At 44.0% G+C, this 23,923-nt stretch overlaps 2 protein-coding genes across 7 annotated transcripts in view; one reads left to right on the top strand and one right to left on the bottom strand.

Moving 5' to 3' along the window:
* Window positions 1-8,503, top strand: part of LOC117227168 (protein croquemort) — a 34,965-nt gene extending 26,462 nt beyond the window's left edge. For both annotated transcript variants that reach the window (XM_076518482.1, XM_033482182.2), the window contains exons 5-10: window positions 1,063-1,269; window positions 1,764-1,975; window positions 3,749-4,157; window positions 4,544-4,617; window positions 4,940-5,165; window positions 6,942-8,503. In XM_076518482.1, coding sequence (XP_076374597.1) covers window positions 1,063-1,269; window positions 1,764-1,975; window positions 3,749-4,157; window positions 4,544-4,617; window positions 4,940-5,165; window positions 6,942-7,112 — 1,299 coding nt within the window. In that variant the 3' untranslated portion in view covers window positions 7,113-8,503. The remainder of the gene's footprint in view (window positions 1-1,062; window positions 1,270-1,763; window positions 1,976-3,748; window positions 4,158-4,543; window positions 4,618-4,939; window positions 5,166-6,941) is intronic.
* A 2,772-nt stretch (window positions 8,504-11,275) lies between these two features.
* MESR3 (misexpression suppressor of ras 3) overlaps window positions 11,276-23,923 on the bottom strand; it is a 36,468-nt gene continuing 23,820 nt past the window's right edge. For all 5 annotated transcript variants that reach the window (XM_033482187.2, XM_076518484.1, XM_033482185.2 and 2 more), the window contains exons 2-4: window positions 15,206-15,466; window positions 14,848-15,060; window positions 11,276-13,661 (exon numbers count right to left, since the gene is read on the bottom strand). In XM_033482187.2, coding sequence (XP_033338078.1) covers window positions 13,323-13,661; window positions 14,848-15,060; window positions 15,206-15,463 — 810 coding nt within the window. In that variant the 5' untranslated portion in view covers window positions 15,464-15,466 and the 3' untranslated portion in view covers window positions 11,276-13,322. The remainder of the gene's footprint in view (window positions 13,662-14,847; window positions 15,061-15,205; window positions 15,467-23,923) is intronic.

Below are 23,923 nucleotides of genomic sequence, written 5' to 3'. Positions count from 1 at the left end.
TTTCATTTTTGTCACGGTCCGAGTTTTCCTAATTTTGCAAAGTGATTCTGCGATTCTCATTCAATCTAATTTAGCCTATCTTAAAGTAGACACTTCCGGCTTTAATTTCAGCTACGTCGCATAATAAAAGTCCTATGGAAACATAATATAAAATCCATCAGAACCTCCCTTTAGGTTCACGAGATTTTTGCCCATTTTTCATTTTTGTCACGGTCCGAGTTTTCCTAATTTTTCAAAGTGATTCCGCGATTCTCATTCAATCTAATTTAGCCTATCTTAAAGTAGACACTTTTAACTTTAATTTCAGCTATGTCGCATAATAAAAGTCCTACGGGAACATAATTTAACATACATTCAAACCTCCCCTTAGGTTCGCGAGATTTTTGTCCATTTTTCATTTTTGTCGCGGTCCGAGTTTTCCTAATTTTTCAAAGTGATTTCGCGATCTTCATTCAATCTAATTTAGCCTATCTTAAAGTAGACACTTCCGGCTTTAATTTCAGCTACGTCGCATAATAAAAGTCCTATGGAAACATAATATAAAATCCATCAGAACCTCCCTTTAGGTTCACGAGATTTTTGTCCATTTTTCGTTTTTGTCACGGTCCGAGTTTTCCTAATTTTGCAAAGTGATTCCGCGATTCTCATTCAATCTAATTTAGCCTATCTTAAAGTAGACACTTTTAACTTTAATTTCAGCTATGTCGCATAATAAAAGTCTTACGGGAACATAACTCAAAATCGTGTTGAAATCTCCCTTGAAAATCAACTTCGAACTACCCTTAAAATTCGAGGCATTTTCTATACCGTCAATGGTCAGCTCTTTCTCACTTCCCTCGATGATCTCCTCATTCTACCCCAATTTATTACACCCTATCTCAAACTAGACGCTTACAGCTTTAATTCCAGTCGCGTCGCCTAATAAAAGACCGACGAAAACTATTTCCCCATACGTTAAACAATCTCGATTAGAAAACGGCGCGCTCGAACCGCAGGCTCGACGAATCCGACTAATTAATCATACCTAATGAATCTGATTAATTAAACCGGGTGTGTTCGCAGTCGGCGAAGCACAAGACGCGCTACTGGGACCAAATGCTGCAGAGCACCCTGTCGTTGATGCTGTCCTCCTCGGAGGTGCACACCACGAAGACGGTGAACGAGCTGATATTCGCCGGCTACGAGGACAATCTGATCAAGCTCGGACGCGTGGCAGCCGTCGCGGATGACGACATTCCGCCGTTCGACAAATTCGGCTGGTTCTACATGGTGAGATTTTCTTAGGCTACGCATCGATCTCTCGTCTCGTCGCTGCGACCGTTTCTTCGGCGGGAGGAGCATCGCGTCTCGGCTGGCGATATTGTTTATTTAATTGTGTCGAGGGCGCGCGGAAGGTCGAAGATGCGATTTGCGCGCGTTGCGGCAGCAACGGCATTGCAGTCGGCGATAAATTATCCGCAGCGAGACTTAAATTGCCGGTGAATAGGACGGGTCACGTGTAGGTCGCTGAATGACGAATGAAAAGCAATGGGAGGCATATTATGATTTAATTTGTCGCGCGTCACGCGTGCAACATTTATTATGTCCGGGCCAATGCTGCGCGCCTCGCGACGCAGCCTCGTCCTCGTGCTCCGTTTTTTCGACGTCCGACTTGTCGGACGGAGCCCGACGGAAGCGACGCGAGCAACAGAGAGCCAGCTGTGTCGTCGGTTCTCGTTTTAATTCGTAAACGATTTCTCGAGAAATGCGCTCTGTTTGGGCAGAGAAACGGCTCGACGATGTTCGACGGCCACTTCAACATGGACACAGGGGCTGCGGACGTGAGTCAGTTCGGCGTGCTGAAGAAGTGGAACTACAAGGACACCACCAAGTTCTTCAGGAGCCCTTGCAACGTGGTCGAGGGCAGCGCCGGCGAGTTCTGGCCGCCGTATCGTCAAAAGGACGAAATCTCGCTGTTCAGCGGCGAATTGTGCAGGTCAGTAGCTCGCGGACGGTGACAACGAGAAAGGGAAGCCGCGGCCGGTCGTTCATTAATTAGTCTCGTCTGCGAGCGCTAAATTGAGCGTCGACGAACCTTCGACAATCCTAATTCCCACGATCGACGCATTAACCTTCGAGACATGTAAATTGGATCGTCCGGCAAATCCTGTTCGAAAGCCGCCCCGCTACCCCCCGGTGTCAGTCAGTCTGCCGGCACTCAAAGCGAGCGTGTAATAGTAATTAAATTTGTTGACCATATATGTTCGACTCGTTTCGGTAAGATAATGGGAATTTAACTTTGATATTTTTCTGACATGTAAACGCGAGCTCGGGGGTGAGTTCGTTTGTCTTCTTCGGGATCTTTCAATTCTGCGAAATGATTTCGAGATTATTATTTGATATAAATTAGCGCGACTTGAAGCAGACACTTTTGGCTTTCACTTGAGGCATCGTGCATCGAAATATTCTAACGGGAATATAACAGAAAATTCATCGGAACTTCCCTTTGAAATCTAGGAATTTTCTCTGATTTTCCATTTTTGTCATGGGTTGAGTTTTTCAAATTTTTCGTTCTATCTTCGCAATTCTAATTTAATTTCATTAACCTTCTCTTAAAGTAGACTCCTCCAGCTTTCATTTAAGCTCCATAGCATAAAATTGGGCCCACAGAAAAGTCATTTAAACTCCATATGAACCTCCCTTGGAAATTGTCCAATTTTCACTGATTTTCCATTTTTGTCATAGGTTAAGTTTTTCAGATTTTTCATAGTATTCCCGCGATACCAATTTAATCGCATTTACCGTGTCTTAAAGTAGACTCTTTCAGCTTTCATTCGAGCACAATGGCATAAATTTATTCCCACGGAAAGCCATTTAAAATCCATCTGAGCTTCCCTTTAAAATCGCCGAATTTTCACTGATTTTCCATTTTTGCCATGGTTTCAGTTTTTCCAATTTTTCGAAGGGTTTAAGATATCGCCATTTAATCTCAGTTACCCTATCTTTAAGTAGACTCTTTCAGCTTCCGATCGAGCACCTTGGCATTAAATTAGCCCCACGGAAAAGCTATTTAAAATCCGTCCGAACTTCCCTTCGAAATCGTCAAGATTTCGCTGATCTTCCATTTCTGTCGTGGGCTGAGCTTTTAAAATTTTTCATAGTATCTCCGCGATTCTAATTTAATCCCGTTTACCCTATCTTATAGTAGACTCTTCCAGCTTTCATTCGAGTGTCGTTGCATAATATTAGCCCCACGGGAATTCATCCGAACTTCTCTTCGAAATCCTCGAATTTTCTATGATTTTTCTTTTTTATAATGGGTTGAGTTTTCCGAATTTTTCAAAGGGTTCAAGATATTTCAATTCAATAACATTCACTCTATCTTAAAGTAGACTCTTCCAGCTTTCATTTAGGTGCCATACCGTAAAATCAGCCCCACGGGAAAGCCACTGAAAATCCATTTGTACTTTCCTTTAAAATCTTCGAATTTCATGGGTTCAGTTTTTCCAATTTTTCAAAGGGTTCAAGGTATTTCAATTTAATAACATTTACCCTATCTTAAAGTAGATACTTTCAGCTTTAATTTAAGCTCTCTAGCGTTAACAAATTTCCACAAGAAAGCACTGTAAATTCGATTCAGACCGACTCCATAAAATCCGATGATTTTTCATCCCCAAAATTACGTTATCCAGGCAACATTATATTGTTTTACTCACTTCGCTACATTTTTAGAACAGTATTTCTTATCGTTTCTCCGTTCGTTGTTCAGACCGTTAACGTACGAGTATTCCGATTCCACTTTGCACATGGGGGTGGAAGGCTACCGGTACATCCTCAGCGAGAAGACTCTCGGCAACAATACGAGAAGACGTTACCCTCACGAGCAAGCGAAGTACTTCGAATCTACGACAACGACCGAAGACTTCTTCGAGGCGGAGCACTCCGCGGAAGTGACAGACCCGCCCGACGAAGACCCAGACATCGTAAACATAGGCAATTGTTTCTGCAACGGAAGATGCACCCCCGTGGGCCTGATGAACGTCAGTTCCTGCCGCTACGGCGCACCAGTGTTCGCCAGTCTGCCTCATTTTAACAGAGCCGATCCTAATCTTCGGGATAAAGTCGTCGGGTTGAACCCGGACGAGGACAAGCATGATTTCATCATCATCCTCGAACCGGTCAGTTCGTTGTCATAATTCATTTAACCGTCGTTGTGATTGTTATAATTATATAATTATATATAATAATAATATATATATATATATATTATATATATATATTATATTAATATTATATATTATTATATATTATATTATATTATATATATATATATATATTATTATTATAATATATAATATATTATATATATATTAAATTATTATTTATATATATATTATATTATATATTATAATATATATTAATATATTATTATTATATATAATTATATAATTATAACAATCACAACGACGGTTAAATGAATTATATTAATATTAATAATAATTGTGAAGTATAATTAACCGTAATTCTGAATTATTATTAACCATAATTGCGAACGTTCTTTCAGGCAACGGGCATTCCGCTGAAAGTGTCGGCGAGGCTGCAGGTGAACGTGCTCCTAGAATCATCAAAGATTGTGTCGTAAGTACGTTTCAAATAAATAGCGTCTCCTTATCGGACTGCGGATATTTATGGGACATTTTTCGGACATTTTTGTATTTCTCCTTTTCATACTTTCAACACCTTAAAAATAAAACGACGAGATTCTTACATTTTCCTAATCCCTTCACTGTATTGTATTCGACACGCCAATTTCTGCCATAAGTGCATAAAAATCCGCGGTCAACTCGCTATAGTGAGCATACATTCAACAAAGACGATGGCCCATATTAATTATATAATTAATCCGTGCAATGTAACGGGGAAAAAGGAATCTTAATCGTTAAATGACGTTCGTGTTTAGGCTATTCAAGGACGTTCCGACTATCTACTTCCCAGTGATGTGGTTCTCGCTGGACGTCGAGGCCACGGAAACGTTCATGAACGATCTGAAGACGTTGCTGTCGCTGTCCGACGTGTTCACGTATATCGGAGCGATCTTAGTTCTCGTTGGATCGCTCACGATCTTCACCGTAGCGTTGCTGTACCTGTTGAGCAGGCAGCGAGCCAACTCGGTAGCCAACGATAAGGTAGAATTATATGTAGAAATTGTACAATATTTAAACAATGTAGAATCTGTATCGATTAGGAAAGGACTATACGCGTACCGTACCTACAACTAGGATTAAAACTATTAGGGTGTCCCATAAGTTCTTTCCGCGCCGCGCTACGAATGACATTAACTGGCTGTGTTTATATAAACACGTGGGCTTATCTCTTGGCTGTTTAGGGTATCGGTTGCAGTCGTCCCAGAGCTCTTTTAGAGTATGCTTCGTTGGTGACAAAGTTCCTTATCAAATCTTTTCTGCGCCGTTCGATATGGATAGCCAAAATAAGCATATATATATATATATATATATATATATATATATATATATATATATATATATATATATATATATTTGCGGCATGTTATGCTTTATATTTGCGGATATATATATGCTTATTTTGGCTTTTGCGGCATGTTATGCTTTATTGCTTTAAAGAAAGTGATAGGGCAAAGGACACTGCAAACGAGATTTGTACCGTTTACAGTGATGGTTCTACGACTATTAGGACAGTCCACGATTGATTTGAGAGATTTAGAGCTGGCAATTTTGATTTGAAAGACGAAGACCGCAGCGGCCGTCCAACAACGACGGATGCGGACCTTGTCAAAGATATGCTCGCTGAAAATCCGCGATACAGCGTGCGCGAGATAGCGGATGCCACCAACATACCCAGGACAACGGTACATAAGCATTTAATCAAGATGAGATATGTGAATCGATTCGAAATTGCTTCTCCAACTCGTCACTGGAGACGTGACTTGGTTTTTATACCAAAATGTGCATCGAGAACGAACTTGATCAAAGGGAAATAGTTCCTCAATTGTTGCGAAGTCAGGACTTCGTCCGAAGAAAGTTCTTTCGCGCGTTTGGTGGGACTGGAAAGGCGTAGTCTACTACGAGCTCCTTCCTCAAGGTGAAACGATCAATTCGGCTAGATATTGTAATCAACTCGATGAATTGAAAGCCACCATAGCAGAAAAACGGCCAGAATTGGCGAACCGACACGGCGTCGTTTTTCATCGCGACAACGCAAAGCCGCGCGTGTTGCGTTGTTCGCAAGACAAAAATGATTGCAGTTCGATTGGAACGTTCTACCTCATCCACCGTACTCTCCAGACATTGCTCCATCCCGATTATTACTTGTTCTTCTCGTTAAAAAATTCTCTCCGTGAAAAACGATTCAAATTCGTAAGCGAAATAAGAACGCACCTTGAACAATATTTTGCAAATAAGCCTCAACAATTTTGGAAAGACGGCATAGCGAGGCTTCCCGAGAGATGGAAGAAGGTAATAGAGCAGAACGGTTCATATATAACTCGATGAATCAACTTTAAACAATAAATATCGCGTAATCATTTCGCATCAGAGAAAAGGAAAGAACTTATGGGACACCCTAATACTTCACTTAATTTTACAACTTGCAACGCTCCTCACTCGACGACTCTCGAACACTCTCTGTCCACTCCGAACACGCTCCTTCGACACAATGCCTGGCTTTTCTAAAAACGTGACAATCTCATCCGCCGGCTCTCCGTCGCCAAGGGTTCTTTTCATCTGACCCGGCCTTCGCCAACGTTTCTCTTTTAATACAAAGTCTTAAAACTACGGCCTCCTAAGCCTAACACTCCTCCTCGTCCTAAACGTACCCACTAAATTACGATACTACATATATATAATTATAATTGTTCTCGACATCGATGCCGCATATTCCCCAGAGCTGTTTGGATCAACGTCGTCTTCGTTGTCTTGTTGCAGGCCTCGAAGCCACGAATGATCGCGTCCACGATCAATAAAATGGAGTTGATGTACCTGGACACGAGCGGGGCCGCCGATGACGGCCACGTGAGGAACGATCGAAGGCTCTACCCCAGTTCGATCGATAGCATGAACATGGATCTACAGTCGAAGCTGCGACAGCAGAAGTAACGGAGGAGATCGTTTTGTCGACCGACGATCCATGCTTCGACGATCCCGATTCCGCGCCGCGATCTACGATCGCGGAGATCTCTGAGCGCAGCTTCGTGTTAGTCCGATGATCGCAGGACAGAGTTTTCCTGCGCGACTCGTCCACCAATTTAGGATTCTATAGGCTGAACTGAGGCTGATCTCGTAGATCGGGCGTGTTTGGGTAGCTCTGAAATAGAGGGGCTCTGCAGGGTGTCGCATCAATTGCCTTACTTCCGGGAAACGAGAAAGAGAGGTTCGCCAGGTGATTCCGAGCAACTTTTTCCTCAGCGAAAATTCGATCCGCGGCTCCGTTTACGAGTTATCGGCGATAAACGCCGGCCAATGGGAGGGCAAGCTCGACCAGCGCTGGGCGGGCCGCGCCGACGAGCGGCTGGCGCCGAGCCCCGCTGATTGGCTCGGCTGCTCTGCGCGGCCGCCTCTCGCCGCTCATTGATCGCCGTTTTTCGTCGATAACTCGTAAACGAAGCCTCGGATCGAATTTTTGCTGAGGAAGAAGCTGCTTGGAATCGCCTCGAGAAGCGATTCCCGGAAGTCGCGTAATTTTCGGGCATATTCTGTATACGTAAGGGAACAGGAGGATTTCGGGAGACGCCGTTGTTTCTCGAGGAAACCGGGCGCGCAGCGTCTCTCTCATTCCGTCGAGCCTTATCAATCGACGTGTCTCGAGCAATCATGACTACAGCAGCGATCGGGGTGAAATTTCTTTAAGACTGACTGAGTAGCGATCGATACCTTGAATTAGTGCCTGAGCAGCTGAACGATTTTAGGAGCCTCTAGCATGAATGCGCGACGAGCGCCGATCGAGCCGATGGACAACGACGTGTTCGACCCCGAGAACCGGACATTCTGATTACGATTAGGGTTAGTCTAAGATGGGACCAAGGATGGTTGGAAAATGGGAGTGTGTGATGGAACCGTGTCAATTCGAAGGTGCCAAGTTCTTTGTACCAGTTCTGATAGCAATATATATCGTCGAAATATTGACGATTAGCGCGCGGCAGATGATCGATCGATCAATCGACGCCTATGTTCCTCCTTTGCTCGCGTATGGTGGCGACAGTTTGTGCCAATACTTTTCTAGCTAAGATCGCCGCGTTAATTTTAGTCAATTAAACCACGGGCGTCCTATTTACCGCGTTAATTGCCCCGCAGTTCGTCTCGCGCCGACGAACCGACGCCACGATCGGGCTACTGCGATCTCGATCATGTTCGATCAAGTGCAATTTCTAGATATAATATATCAAAGCCTCAGCGGGTTTCCGTTCGAACACGGGAGGGCTCGTCGAGCGCGTCGGGTTCTTACGAGGACGGAAATTTTTGTATTGTATTTTAATAAATACTTTAAGCTATTTGATTTCGTTAGAAACGCGTTCCAGTGTCTCTGACAACTTTATACTTTTTCTCTCAGTGTTCTTTCTTCGTATTCGCGCGGTACTACAATTATTTAGTTTCAACGTCCACGCCTTCTATTTTTTATTTTTTTTTTTTTTAAGACATCGGTGGTGTGGAATTATATTATCTCGAAGCTGCAGCATAAAATATTGTTGAACACTTTTGTTCTCTTTCTCTCTCTCTCTCTCTCTCTCTCTCTCTCTCTCTCTCTCTCTCTCTCTCTTTGTTTCTTGAAAAATGCGTCTAAGAAACCATTCTACGATTAATTAGCGTTATTTTATCATCTGCAGAGCTAGAATGAACCTTCGTGCATAACTCCGTAAAATATCGCACCTGGAGTTGCAATAATTAATTAATTATTAAAGATCTCCTGAGAAATTCCTTTCCTTTTTATTTAAATCTCCGTGCAGCGCCATTCCGTGTAGCGGCAAAACGATCAAACTAGTAGCCAAGACCTAGCGGCGGAATGCTGAAACTCGTAGGTAAACTATTTCGAGTAGACTACTACGCAATAGATAATTAATTTCCATACCTTAGGGGCATAATTTACGCACTTTTATTATTGAAGAATCTAGACGGAAGTCTTAGCTACATTTTGAGTACATTTTCGTATATATTTCAGTCTAAATTAGTTTGTTATTAACTTTTCGAAAATTTCGAAAATTGTATCAGGAGAATATGATGTGCGAGGAGGTATTCTTTCGAATGCCTGGCCTGACGTTGACATGTACTACTTTTTCCGAAAAATTTTTCGAGATTTCAGTAGTACAAGTCAATAACAGGACAGACAAAAATTTCGAAATCTCGAAAATTTTCCCAATTTTAGTGGTACAAGTCAACAACAAGCCAGACAATGATTTTCAGGATACCTCCTCGAGAAATTATATGTTCCTGATACTCGAAATTTCAGTAGTACATGTCAATCACAAGCTAAACAAAGCCATTCGAGATGCATACCTCTTCGCCTCCTGATACAATTTCCAAGTAGTTTAAGTCAATGGAAAGCTATCAAAATGCGAAAGGGAGGGAAAGAAGTACATGAGGAGTGGTTCCAGAGAAGTAAGATAAAGAAAAGGAAGGAATTAGGTGGTGAAGGCGAGAGAAGAGGAAGAGATTGATTGTGGAAGAACGAAATTGATTGTGAAGAAAATGAAGAGCAAATGATGTAGGATGAATAAAAAGGAGTAGATAGACGAGAATAGGAGGGAGAAGTAAGATAGTGTGGGAGAAAACAGGAGACACGAAAGTGAGCACAATGAGAGCAAGAAGTGAAGTATTATGGGGGTGCGAAAGGAAAGAGGCGGGAAGGAGATATAGTAAAGAATGCGAAGAGAGGGAAGAGAGAAAGACAGAAAGGGTGGGAGAGAGAAAAAGAGAGAATGGCTGAGAGAGATAAAGGGTGAGAGAGAGAGAGAGAGAAAGAGAGAAAGAAATATAGAGAGAGAAAAAGAGAGAGAGGAAGGTAAAAAAACAGGTGAGAGAGAGAAAGGGTAGAGAGAGAAAGAGAGAAAGAGTGAGAGAAAAAAAAGAGAGAGGAAGGTAAAAAAGCAAGTAAGAGAGAGAAAGGGTAGAGAGAGAAAGAGGGAAAGGCTGAGAGAGAGAGAGAGAAAGGAAGAAAGATAGACAGAGAAAGAGAGGTATGCGGTAAATATGTTCTTTATTATTTAAGATTTCCAGGTTTTCCAAGCACTATTTTATGCAGGAATTAACTGAAGTAACGCCGCAATTACTTACTAACGAAAGAAAGCAACAATATTATGACCTAGTGTACCTAGTTATGCGATACAAAATTACTTATCGACTCAGGGTGCGCGACGCAAAGTTACTTATCGACTCACGGTGCGCGATACAAAGTAACCTATCGACTTACGGTGCGCGATGCAACGTTACTTATCGACTCACAGCGCGAAATGCAAAGTTATTTACGACTCAGAGTACACAGAATCCTACATATATAACACGCCGAGAACTTGTAGCGCCATCCGTGGCATCACGCTGAAACTACTCGCCGAGAACTTGTGGTGACAGCGTGGAAGAACGCTACCTACTCGACGTGTATTGGTGGTGCCATATATGGCAGAACGCTGCAACTATCTATCGTGTACTTGTGGCGCCATCCGTGACAGAATGCTGAAACTGGTAGCCAAACGTTTGGCTAACAGTTTCAGCATTTTGCCGTGAATGGCGCCACCAGTCTCGGCGAGTAGTTTCAGTGTTCTGCCACAGATGGCGCCACAGTATACTATCGCTATCTTTGTCGCACAGTGAGCTGTCCTTGTCTTACACATTATACACCACATAGAGAAAGAAACACCCCCACGGAAGATCATTAATAACTAACTAATTTGGACTCAAATATGTACGAAATTGTACTGAGAATGTAGCTAAGACTTCCGTCTAGATTCTTCAGTAATAGAAATGCATAAATTATGCTTCTAAGGTATGGAAATTAATTATCTATTGTACACCCCTTTAAATAACTTCGGTGAGGAGTTAAATAACTTCTTAATCGCAACAATAATCGGTGTAAAAACTATACGTGGAAGTGGCTACAGGTCTGCACTGCATTTCCCGATTGCAGAGGTTCATAATTATTATATTATATAATAATAATAATATTATTATTATTATTATTATTACTGTATTATCATTATGATATTCCTTGGAAGAAATCTTTGAACGTACAAGTGGTAAGGATAGAGCTGAACGAACGCCGGATCGGGGAGGAATTTGATTCATCAAGTTATTCGTTTATTACCACAGTTATTATATGCGTAACGATCATCGGTAAACTTATACGTATATCAAAGTGATTAACCAATGCGCGTACATATTACGAAACACATAACTATACAAATATATTTATATATCACAGTCGTAGACAAAAAAGAAAGAGAAAAAGAATAAATCAATGTTAAATCGGTATCGATAATGCTTTACTTGAAATACACTTAAGTTCCTACTGTATCCGCCAGGAAGCCTCGGTGATCTTAAGCGAACGAATGCATTTTCGACGCGACAAAAAAGAACGCGTTTCGCGGGGTGAACCGTACACATAAACGCGGAACAAAGTTATGCGCGACACGATCGTCTGGATGAGATTATTCGCGATCGAACGATTGGAGGGCGGGGGAGGGTAGGGGTACAACGAACCGGGGGGAGACGCGTCGCAGGGAATCCGTAAAGAGGCGCGGTCAACAACAACGATCGAATATTCTCGAGTAACGAGAGGAAACATGTTCTACAACTATCGCCGATAGAATATATCTACGTGTTTGAAATCGTTTTTTTTTTTTTCATCGTAAAACCAGTCTCGTTACTTGGACAATTACCGCGCGGAACAAATATTTCGTCCCGGAAACACGGCGAACACTGACAAACATCATGCAATCGACCCCGGTTGAGGGTCCACTACTATGCAAAATATCGAATTTTGATAACCTATGCGAACCGCCAAGCGTCTGTTTGCATATTTTGATATCGATTCAGCGGAAGAATTCGTCGATTCTCCGAGAGCACAAGCATCTTCCAGCGACCCCCGCGTTCTGTCAGCGTCGCTGCCAAGTGACAATCCGATGCGAACACCGTCGCCCGATGTCCTAACGATATCAGCGCGATATCAGATGTGCATCTTCTTTCGACAATGGCGAAAGATACCGTTTCGAATCAAGCGAGCACGATGCTCAACTAGCGCGACGCAAACGACGCGACGACTTCGATGCCGCTTTGAAAATTCGCTCGCCTTAAAGTGTAACGCAAATAGACCGCGGATTCGATGCGTTTAACATGGAAACGAGTCGATCGAGCGTCGAACAGTGTTAAAAGAAATTTTCAGACGCCGCGATAATGATTCTCGACTTGTCGAAGCGATCGACGGACCGCGCGGATCTTCGCGCGTTCAAATTCAAGGCTCGCGCGAATTTCTAAAATGCGAGAAAATACCTCGAATTAACAGGTGCTATGGCATTTGTATTTTCTTTCTGCGTTAGGCAAGAGCTTCTAGTTGACGAAGGAAACAGTTGTTTGATCGGGATATTTGAAAAATGGGGAATAGAAATGAGAATTTGCGCGCGTAGATCCGCCGCGGTCCAGCGATCGGAGAACGCGATCGACGTCCTCGCGGACAATTCTGCATGGAAATCCGCGGTCTACCGGTAGAAAGATCGTCGAGAGACGACGAACGGTTTCTCCGTGCGCGGATTCGTTCGAAAATCAACGTCGAGACGCGTTTCCTGACTTCGTGACACGCGACGAAGCGTGGTCGGCTCCGAATGGATCCTCGGAAATGGTCGTTCTCGCTTCTGCGAGCGCGTTTCTATCGGCTATTTCTCTCTGATTCTCCTGTGGAAGCACATTTACTACGATCAGCGACGCTCGAGAAGCTCTGTCCTCTCTCTCTCTCTCTCTCTCTCTCTCTCTCTCTCTCTGTCTGTCTCTTTCTCTCTTTCGATCTTTTTCTCTTGGCGCATCGATCGTCGCGCGTCCACGAGCGCGCCGGCCCCATCGCGCGCGTTTCTTTCAAGAGAATGGAGATCGAGGATCGACGGAAACCGGTGGCGTTGCTTGCGAGAGAATTTGTCTCCCTCTGCGAGAGAATTTAGCCGCGGTGACAGCCGGTTCGGCGACGCACGGGCCGCGAGCTCGATCTTCGCGTCGGTGTCTTCCAGTCCCGCGTTCTCTCGCCGATGAAATTTCGCTAAGACGACGCGTTGCACCGCAAGAGACCGGACGAGGTCGACGCTAGGCGTTCGATCGCTCGTCGGGCTTCTCCTTTCCCTAGAAGTTCGCCTCCAGAGATGTCCCAAGCTCGTTCAGAGCGGGCACCAACGTCTGCAGAGAGAAATATCGCGACCGATCCGCCACGTCCACGCTGGTCACGTGCTGGAACTGGCACGGCTGGCTGATGTTGCTCTTCGCCGGCAGCACCACCTTCTTCGGCAACGGCTTCTTCTTCTTCTTGCCGGGCACCGAGAGGCTGATGTTCTCCGGGCAGGAGACGAGTCGCTCTATGTGCTGCCAGAGATCGTTCGCCGCCTTCGGATTGTCGAAGCTCAGACCCGCAAGGCGCGTGTGGTCCGACGAGAGGCACATCGTGTGGAAAGATGGTCCTGACACCTGGAAATCATAGCTATTAAAACTACCGTGTTATTTTCTATCTATGCTGCGTATTCAATTTATGGTGAACCGTGGTGCTGATTAGACTGCGGAGTTTATGCATGTTAAGTTGGGTTACCGTGGGGCTGATTTTATGTCATGGTGCAAAAATGAAAGCTGGAAGAGTCTACTTTGACAGAGGATAAGTGAGATTACATTGAAATAATTTAAATATATTGAAAAATTTGGGAAACTGAACCCGTGACAAGAATGAAAAATAAGGGAAAATTAGAAGACATTAAAGGGAAGTTTAGATGGAATTTAAATAAGTTTCCCGTGAGGATAATTTTATGCCATGGTGCAAAAATGAAAGCTGGAAGAGTCTACTTTGACAGAGGATAAGTGAGATTACATTGAAATAATTTAAATATATTGAAAAATTTGGGAAACTGAACCCGTGACAAGAATGAAAAATAAGGGAAAATTAGAAGACATTAAAGGGAAGTTTAGATGGAATCTAAATAACTTTCCCGTGGGGATAATATTTTATGCCATGGTGCAAAAATGAAAGCTGGAAGAGTCTACTTTGGCAGAGGGAAAATGAGATTAAATTGAAATAATTTAAATATATTGAAAAATTTGAGAAACTGAACCCGTGACAAGAATGAAAAATAAGGGAAAATTAGAAGACTTTAAAGGGAAGTTCATATGGAATTTAAATAACTTTCCCGTGAGGATCATTTTATGCCATGGTGCAAAAATGAAAGCTGGAAGAGTCTACTTTAAAAATGGGTTAATGAGATTAAAATGGAATACTTTGAACTCGTTGGAAAATTGGAAAAACTGAATCCATGACAAAAGTGAAAAGTCAGCGGAAATTAGAAGACTTTAAGGGGAAGTTCAGATGCATTTTAAGCGTCTTTCCTGCGGTGCTGATTTTATGCCATGGCACTGAAATGAAAGCTGGAAGAGTCTACTTTAAGATAGGGTGAATGAGATTAAATTGAAATATCTCAAACCCTTTGAAAAATTGGAAAAACTGAACCCATGACAAAAATGGAAAATCAGTGAAAAGTCGTCGATTTCAAAGAGAAGTTCATATGAATTTTAAGTGACGTTCCTGTGGTGCCAACTTTATGCCACGGCGCTCAAATGAAAGCTGGAAGAGTCTACTTCCTCTCTGCAAAATGTTAGAATCGTCGGTTACCTTGTACGAGGTCAAATTGTCTATGGTCTCTTGCCAGAGAGTGAAGCATGTGCCGCGCTCAGCGAGCAGAATCTGGATCCGTCTTTTGGATCTCGATCGGGTTCCGCCCAAATCCAGGACGACCACGGGAATTCCAGTGAACCGGAGCTCCCATCTTTCTGTCTGGGACGCGTTCCCCAGATACAGGTTGGCCAAGGATTCGCATACGAACACCTATTTCCCGAAGGAGAACGAACAAGGATTACGACATGAGTGAGAGAGAAAGATCGAGAAAGATTCATCTTCGGGCTTCGGAGAGTATTTTCGCATGAAAGGACACGGTAGGCGATCGTAGGGACGTCTCGAAAAGAGGATTTACCTGAGACTTTAAGCCCCGAAAGAACGTCTCGACTTGCTCGCGCTCCACTTGGCTGACAGGCTCGAGACGCGACTCGTCGCTGTGCTCGGAGCTGTCGCTGCCTTCGTAGCTCGACGTGGCTGAGGTGTCTGGTTCTCCTGTCGAGGACAATCGCCTCCTCGCGGCACCGTTGTACTCGCTGTAATAGGAGGAACTGTGTAGGGAAAGGTTCGACTGCAACGCCGGACAGGATGACGCGTACACCGGTGCGTTCATCATTCCCTGAAATCAACAAGAATGTCGTAAATACCGCGAAAATGAGTCATTTTGTGAGGAAAGTTCGTGACGGTTTCACGTCGCGTTCCCGTTCAGATATTTTAATTTCACCTAGCTCGGACGAAAGCTGGAAGTGTCTGCTTTAAGACATGGTAAATTAAATTAAATTAAGATTATGAGGACAGTTTAAAAAAAAATTATAAAAACACGAACCCCGACGAAAATGAGAAATTAATAAAATTCTGTGAATCCAAAGGGAAGTTGCGACGAATTTTAGGCTATGATCCCGATGGGCTACTTTGATGCATCTGTGCTCAAATGAAAGCTGGAAGAGTCTACTTTTCAATTGGGTAAAATAACTTAAAAAAGAATTGCGATGTCGCATTGTAAAATCAAGAAATCGAGAGATCTGCTTCAAAGGGCAATGTGTTGACTTTTAAGGGTAACTTCAAGATGATGTTAATAATCTTCCCGTGGGAATTTTCAAAAGTAAAATAGCTTAAATTATAGCCGAAAGTGTCTGCTTCAAGACGTGGTAAATTAAATTAAATTAAGATTCCGCGGACGCTTTAAAAAATTATAAAAACGTGTACTCTGACGAAAATGAGAAATCATCAAAAATCTTACGAATCCAAAGGGAAGTTGCGACAAATTTTAAGCTACGTTCCCGATGGGCTATTTTGATGCATATATGCTTAAATGAAAGCAGGAAGAGTCTACTTTTTAAATGGGTAAAATAACTTAAAAAAGAATTGCGATGTCGCATTGTAAAATCAAGAAATCGAGAGATCTGCTTCAAAGAGCAATGTGTTGACTTTTAAAGGTAACTTCAAGATGATATTAATAATCTTCCCGTGGGAATTTTTAAAAGTAAATTAGCTTAAATTATAGCTGGAAGTGTTTACTTTAGTACGTGGTAAACTAAATTAAATTAAGATTACGCGTACGTTTTCAAAAAATTATAAAAACCTGTACCCTGACGAAAATGAGAAATCATCAAAAATCTTGCGAATCCAAAGGGAAGCGCTATGATCCCCATGGGCTACTTTGATGCATCTGTGCTCAAATGAAAGCTGGAAGAGTCTACTTTTTAACTGGGTAAAATAACTTAAAAAACAACCGCAATGTCAGATCGTAAAATCAAGAAATCCCAAGATCTGCTTCAAAGAGCATTATGTTAACTTTTAAGGATGAATTCGAGACGATGTAACGTGATCTTCCGGTAAGACTTTTTAAAAATAAAATAGCTCAAATTATAGCTAAAAGTGTCTACTTTCATGTAGGGTACTGATCCTTAACAAGATTTCCCGGTAACAAGTTTAAAAATGGTAAATACGACGAACGAGAAGAGAAAGTCTGCTCGTAATATCAAGTGACACGTACGGAATACGTCAGATCCCGTGCTATCTGTTCCGATTCGGATTAAGATTAAAACCGACGAACGATAGGGTTTCGTTCCGGCCGTAGCGAACGAAAGGCAACGATAATATATAACATGGAAAAAGCCATCTGCCGTTTTCGCGTTCAGGGTAGATAAGTCCGGCCGCGCGAAAACCCGGTCCTCCCACGAGCTCCGGCGAAAGCTCATCGATTTTCTGCAGCACCCGAACCCCGTGCAGCTGGCTAGGTACAGAGGTGGTATCGTTCTAGAAATAACCGTGACCTCTTTATCGGTCGCAGCCCCGTAACTCTTCGACTCGCGATCGCCAGAAAAAAATATTCCCGGTACATCTCGTCAAACTCGACAGTTTTCAGTATGTCGAACATAGCCTCGCATTTAAAGGATTACAGTGATAAGGGTGCGTCGAACTTAAAATCGAAAAATACTATCTTAAAGTAGACGTTCCAAGCTTTAATTTAAAAAAATACTCATCATCCTACGATAATGTTTCGCGGAGTTATCGTAGGTCAAAGTTGACCGATCTTCCCGGAAGGATTTCAAAAGCCGCCGGCGGTGCTCGAATAATCGCGTCTCCTCTCCCCAAAAATTCCCCGTCTCCCCGTGTACAATCCGAGCGTCAATTAGGGAGAATTCACAGTATATTCTGAACGAGTCCTAATCGTTGCACGACGATCGCTGGGGTCTAATCGCGGTAATTCCAGCAACGGATAAAAGAAAAAGGTCAAGGATCGCGAGACTCGAAGACGCGGCGAACGAGCTCGACGTTGCTCGACGTTGCTCGGGGATCGTTCCGTCGCGATTAAATCGACCCCCACCTGGATAGGAGGCATCGTTCCGGTCGTTTGTGGGAAAACGATGACGCGTGGGACTCTGGAGGAGCCGTGGAGCCGACTCGAGAAGCTAATCGAGCAACGGGGCCGGGGGCCCGGCGGCTCGTCGCGGCGAGAAAAGTCTCGTTCTCGTTCGACCTTAATTCGATCAGGGTAACGCCTTTAACGAGTTACTCGGCTGACTAATCGGGGACCCGTAGCGTGGCCCGCAGGCCGCACACGGTTGCCCCTTCGCTCGCGGCTCGCCGCATGCGTCGAGGAATTCCCGCGCGGCTGCTGCTCGCGACGTGACCCTCCGCCGCTCTCGGAGGACGACAAACGCTTGTTGCGCGTGCATACGAGTCAACGATCCCATGTTTCGCATTCTTTCCCATGCAGGGCCGAGCTCTGGCTGGCTGGCCGACCCTTCGTTAGTTTCCATTTCGACCGATTCTTTTGTGCCCGCTGCCGACAGAGAGCCGGCATCGCGGCCGAACGCCGGCGGAGAACCGACGGAAACGGGGAGAGAACGAAATTTTTATGCCGTCGCCATGTGAAAAGGACGTTCTTCCTGGAATCGACCGAACGGCGGTGGCTTCGTGGATCGCGACTTTCCAGCTCCGGCGTTTCGAATATGACAGAGGAAAAGTTCTCGAGATAATATGCGACCGAACGCGGTGTTTGTTTTAACGCTAGATTTTACGGAGCAGAAAAAATAAAAGCTGTTTTATTAGGTTATTCAATGTATATATATATATATATTAGAGATTATAGAATTTTATTCCGAACGGGAACCCGATGTTCAAGATATGAGGGCCCGAATGCAACGCTTGGTTTCGCTCGGATATCGGCCGGCTGTGTAATATACGTATATCGGAAGGGATCGTATGGAAACGCGAGCTCTGCTCGAGATACGCCGGTTCGTGCGCGCGAAACGCACACCGGAAGCTCATTGTCCGTGCTCGCCGAGGATGCGCCATTGTTTCGGCCCGATAAGAACTCGCCGCGTCGCGAGGCGAAGAGTGAGGCGAGAAGAAGCGCGAGACGCGAGTTTAGGCGAGGCAAAACGCGAGGCAAAGCGAGGGGCAAAGCGTGGGGTAAAACGCGGAGCAAAGTACGGAGCAAAGCGCGGAGCAAAGCGCAGAAAAACGCGCGGAGCAAAGCGCAGAAAAGCGCACAGAGCAAAGCGCAGAAAAACGCAGAAAAACGCGCGAAGCAAAGCGTAGAAAAGCGCACGGAGCAAAGCGCAGAAAAACGCGCGGAGCAAAGCGTAGAAAAGCGCAGAAAAACGCGCGAAGCAAAGCGTAGAAAAGCGCACGGAGCAAAGCGCAGAAAAACGCGCGGAGCAAAGCGTAGAAAAGCGCAGAAAAGCGCGGAGAAAAGTGCGGAGCAAAGCGCGGAGCAAAGCGCAGAAAAGCGCACGGAGCAAAGCGCAGAAAAACGCGCGGAGCAAAGCGTAGAAAAGCGCAGAAAAACGCGCAAAGCAAAGCGTAGAAAAGCGCAGAAAAGCGCGGAGAAAAGTGCGGAGCAAAGCGCGGAGCAAAGCGCAGAAAAGCGCGCGGAACAAAGCGCAGAAAAGCGCGCGGGGCAAAGCGGAGCAAAGCGCAGAAAAGCACGGAGCAAAGCGCAGAAAAGCACGGACCAAAGCGCAGAAAAGCACGGACCAAAGCGCAGAAAAGCACGGACCAAAGCGCAGAAAAGCGCGGAGCAAAGCGCAGAAAAGCGCGGAAAAGCGCGGAGCAAAGCGCGGAAGAGCGCGGAGCAAAGCGCGGAAGAGCGCGGAGCAATGCGCGAAAAGCGCGAGGCTCGCAGCGCCTCAACCGCAGATCGACGCGCCGATAATAAGACTCGCGAGCCGTTCGGTCCCGAGTTCCCACGTCCGAGTCGGAAAAACGGGAAACCCGGCTCTGGAAAAAAAACGGAGCGACAAGGATTTCGCGTGCACCAGAAGGATGCGGGCCCCCTCTTTCGGCGGGTTCTTCTCCTCGTTTTCTTTTTCTTTTTTCTTTTGTACGTCGTGCCGAGCCAAGGATGCAGCTGCATACGAGCACATCCTGGGTGCACGCGGCGTGCACTGCACGCATCCTGAGGAACGCGGTCGCGTGCTAGGCGCGTTAAACGATGCGGCAACCAACGATCTCTCGCGGGCACTGCGAGTGCACGCCTTCGGAACCGTCCCCGCATCTGGTGCAACTGAAGGCTCTGGTTCGTTATGCCGCGGCAAACTACATATTTTCTCGGAGGCACCGGAAGCTCTTTGCGTCAGATTTCTCGAACTGTTTTTTTCTTTTCTTTTTTTCTTCATCCAACGCGATCACGGTGGATGGTTTCCTAAGGATGACGATTAATATTAATATTTTCCCGCGGGGCTGATTTTATGCTATGGTGTTCAAATGAAAGCTGGAAGAGTCTACTTTTTAAGGGAGGGTAAATGAAAACAAAGTGAAATATGTTAAACGCTTTGAAAAATTGGAAAAACTGAACCCATGGCGAAAATGGGAAATCGGTGAAAATTGGACGATTTCGAAGGAAAGTTCGGATGGATTTTAAGTGTCTTTTCCGTGGAACTAATTTTACGCTATGGTGCTTTGATGAAAGCTGGAAGAGTCTACTTCCAGTCAGGGTAAATGAGATTAAATTGGTATCGCGGGAATATTATAAAAAATCTGAAAAACTCAAACTATGACAGAAATGGAAAATCGGTGAAAATTCGACGATTTTAAAGAGAAGTTCATATTGATTTTCAGTAACTTTCCTGTGGGTCTAATTTTATGCTATGGTGCTCAAATGAAAGCAGGAAGAGTCTACTTTCATATAAGGTAAATGAGATTAAATTAGAATTGCGAAGATAGAATGAAAAATTTGAAAAACTCAACCCATGACAAAAATAGAAAATCAGTGAAAATTCGAAGATTTCAAAAGAAAGTTCAGATAAATTTTAAATGACCTCTCCGTAGGGTTAATTTTATGCCATGGTGCTCAAATGAAAGCAGGAAGAGTCTATTTTAACACACGGTAAATTAGATTAAATTGAAATACCTTGAACCCTTTGAAAAATTCGAGAAACTCAACCCATTACAAAAAAGAGAAATCATAGAAAATTCGAGGATTTCGAAGAGAAGTTCGGATGAATTCCCGCGGGGCTAATATTATGCCACGGCACTCGAATGAAAGCTGGAAGAGTCTACTATAAGATAGGGTAAACGGGATTAAATTAGAATCGCGGAGGTACTAAGAAAAATTTTAAAAGCTCAGCCCACGACAAAAATGGAAAATCAGCGAAATCTCGACGATTTCGAAGGGAAGTTCGGACGGATTTTAAATAGCTTTTCCGTGGGGCTAATTTAATGCCATGGTGCTCGATCGGAAGCTGAAAGAGTCTACTTTAACCCAGGATAAATGAGATCAAACGAAAATCCCGCGAACACTTCGAAAAATTACGAAAACTCGTACCCTGTCGGAAGTGAAAAATCAGCGAAAATCGCACGAGTCGAAGGGTAAGTTTGCATGAATTTTAAGCCACGTTCTCGGTGCACAATTTTGATGCGCCTGTGCTTAAATGAAAGCTCCGAGTGTCTACTGTAAAACAGTGTACGTTAGCTCGCGTGAAAATCCGCAGTCTCGTTTCCTCACCTTGCGACCCTCCGTCTTACTTAATATCGCGTCCCGTGTTCCACTTGGCCGTCCGTTATGAGAAATCTGCGGCGGCGTCGACGGCGGAAGAAAACCGCGGAAAAGTATCTCGCGAGTGGAAAGCAACCGCGTAAACGATGCCGACGCAATATGTAATACTACAAATTGTTGCGCAGGATGTGCCCGTTTCTCATGCCGCGTCGTGCACGCGTCTGCGAATATTTCGCGCGGTCCTCCCGCGGGACCTTCCGATCCTCGCGTCCGTTTCGCAACGGAGAAGCGTAACGCCGTGCGGTGCACGGTTCGCCGAAGCTCGCGATCGTCCAACCGCGTCGATTAGGCTTCGCGCTCGAAGCGCATTCCGCGGCGCTGATAACGCGTGTCGTCGTTCGACGCGTTCTGGAAAACCGGGTCATTTCGTGCGAAACACGTCAGCGAACTATGGGGTTCCTCGAATCGAACGGCGATTAGGTCGTTTGCCCGCGAACGCTCTTCTCGTTCGGTCGTAACTGGGCTGCGGTTTTATGCATTTAATAATAATATTGTTATGAGATAATGTAATAGAATAAGTTTCGTTATAACGTTACAGGAGGCTCGTGTATATCTTTTTTTCCTTCGTGGTCTTCGTACACATTTTTTTGCCATAGTGTGACAAATTAGTTAAAATATAATAATATATGATAATAAAATATAATAATTAAATTATACACATTTATGATATAATAATAATAATACAATATAATGTACGTACACATACATCTAAATATATATGTATGTATTATAATATTAAGTATATTATTATTATTATTATTATTATTATTATTATTATTATTATTATTATTATTATTATTATTATTATTATTATTATTATTATTATATCATTGTATTGTTATATTATAGTATATTATAATAATAATAATAATATATTATATAATATTATAGTAAATACAATTGTAATATCATCATAATAATATTACAATAATTATACTATAGTATATTATAATATTATCTGTCTGTATGTCGTTCCATGTAATATTACTATAATATATATGTTACTATATTACAATATAATGAAATACTGTATTGTTATTCGTTCTCGTGTCATTTCACACATAATATTATTACGCAATATTATATTGAAAATACAATAACGCATTGTACGTTACAATATTCTACGAGACTGACACAAATATTTTTCTCCCGGATTTTCTAGAACAGATCCAAAAAGTCCCCGCGTGTCCCGGAATCCCGCGGGAAACCGGTAATTCCCGTTTCCAACGAGCGACGAGACGCAGCCCCGTCACGGATCGAGAGCAGATATCAGGAAGAGATCGGCCGCATCCGATGATCGATCGATCGCAGACACTCGGTGATCCACATGAGCGAAGATGAGCACCGGCTCCGGCGAGCAACTGCTCGAGAACTAACGTAATTATTACGGGGACGCGAATGACCGTAACGAGGAATGGCGTCATCTCCATCAACGACGCTCACTGTCATCTGTCAGCGATCAAACCGACGGCGGTTCTCTGCTCCCTTTCTAGAAAAATTCCGGATCGCATGAAAACGCGTTAGAGCGCGTCGCGAGCGAACAAAGAAACCGTATCGTTTTTTTTTCGCTCGATGTACAGTAATTTCTTCCAGAAATGTGCCACGTGACATGATTCGAGGCAATTCGAAGGCAATTCGAAGGCAATTCGAAGATAATTCGAAGATAATTCGAAGATAATTCGAAGGCAATTCGAAGGCAATTCGAAGGTAATTCGAAGGCAAGTCGAAGGCAAGTCGAAGGCAATTCGAAGGCAATTCGAAGGCAATTCGAAAAGCTACGTAACGCGATTCGAGGCAATTCGGAGGGCACATACCACGATTCGAAGACAATTCGAAAGCAATTCGAAGGCAATTCCGAGGCAATTCTCGAAGGCAATTCGGGGACAATTTGGCGGCAATTCGAAAGCAATTCGGAGGCAATTCGAAGGAAATTCTCGAAGGCAATTCGGAGGCAATTCGGAAGCAATTCTCGAAGGCAATTCGGAGACAATTTGGCGGCAATTCGAAAGCAATTCGGAGGCAATTCGAAGGAAATTCTCGAAGGCAATTCGGAGGCAATTCGGAAGCAATTCTCGAAGGCAATTCGGAGACAATTTGGCGGCAATTCGAAAGCAATTCGGAGGCAATTCGAAGGAAATTCTCGAAGGCAATTCGGAGGCAATGTGGCGGCAATTTAGAAGCAATTCAGAGGCAATTCGAAGGCAATTCTCGAAGGCAATTCGGAGGCCACTTGCCACAATTTGGAGACAAACAGACCATTCCGTATTGTCTTCCGGGAATTCGCATCACGTGCCACATCACGCGCTTGACCATCGACCTTTTGCATCGGCGTAGCAATAAATTACACAGACGTAGGACCAGCACAGGGAAATTCACAGCAGCCTGAAATTTGGCATTTTCGGGAGAAATTACATATTTGTATCTCGGTCGATGTATCTGCTTTCGGATCGAGACGAAACCGCGGGATTGTTCGAGGCTGAAGACCGATCGCTACGTTTCAACGTGAACACCTCGCGAGGCGATTATGCGTGTCTATTGTCGCGGCTTTCTTCGGCGGGACACCGTCGC

The sequence above is a fragment of the Megalopta genalis genome, chromosome 2 (assembly GCF_051020955.1).
Source record: "Megalopta genalis isolate 19385.01 chromosome 2, iyMegGena1_principal, whole genome shotgun sequence".
NCBI lineage: Eukaryota > Metazoa > Arthropoda > Insecta > Hymenoptera > Halictidae > Megalopta > Megalopta genalis.
This window is presented reverse-complemented; position numbering and strand designations above follow the sequence as displayed.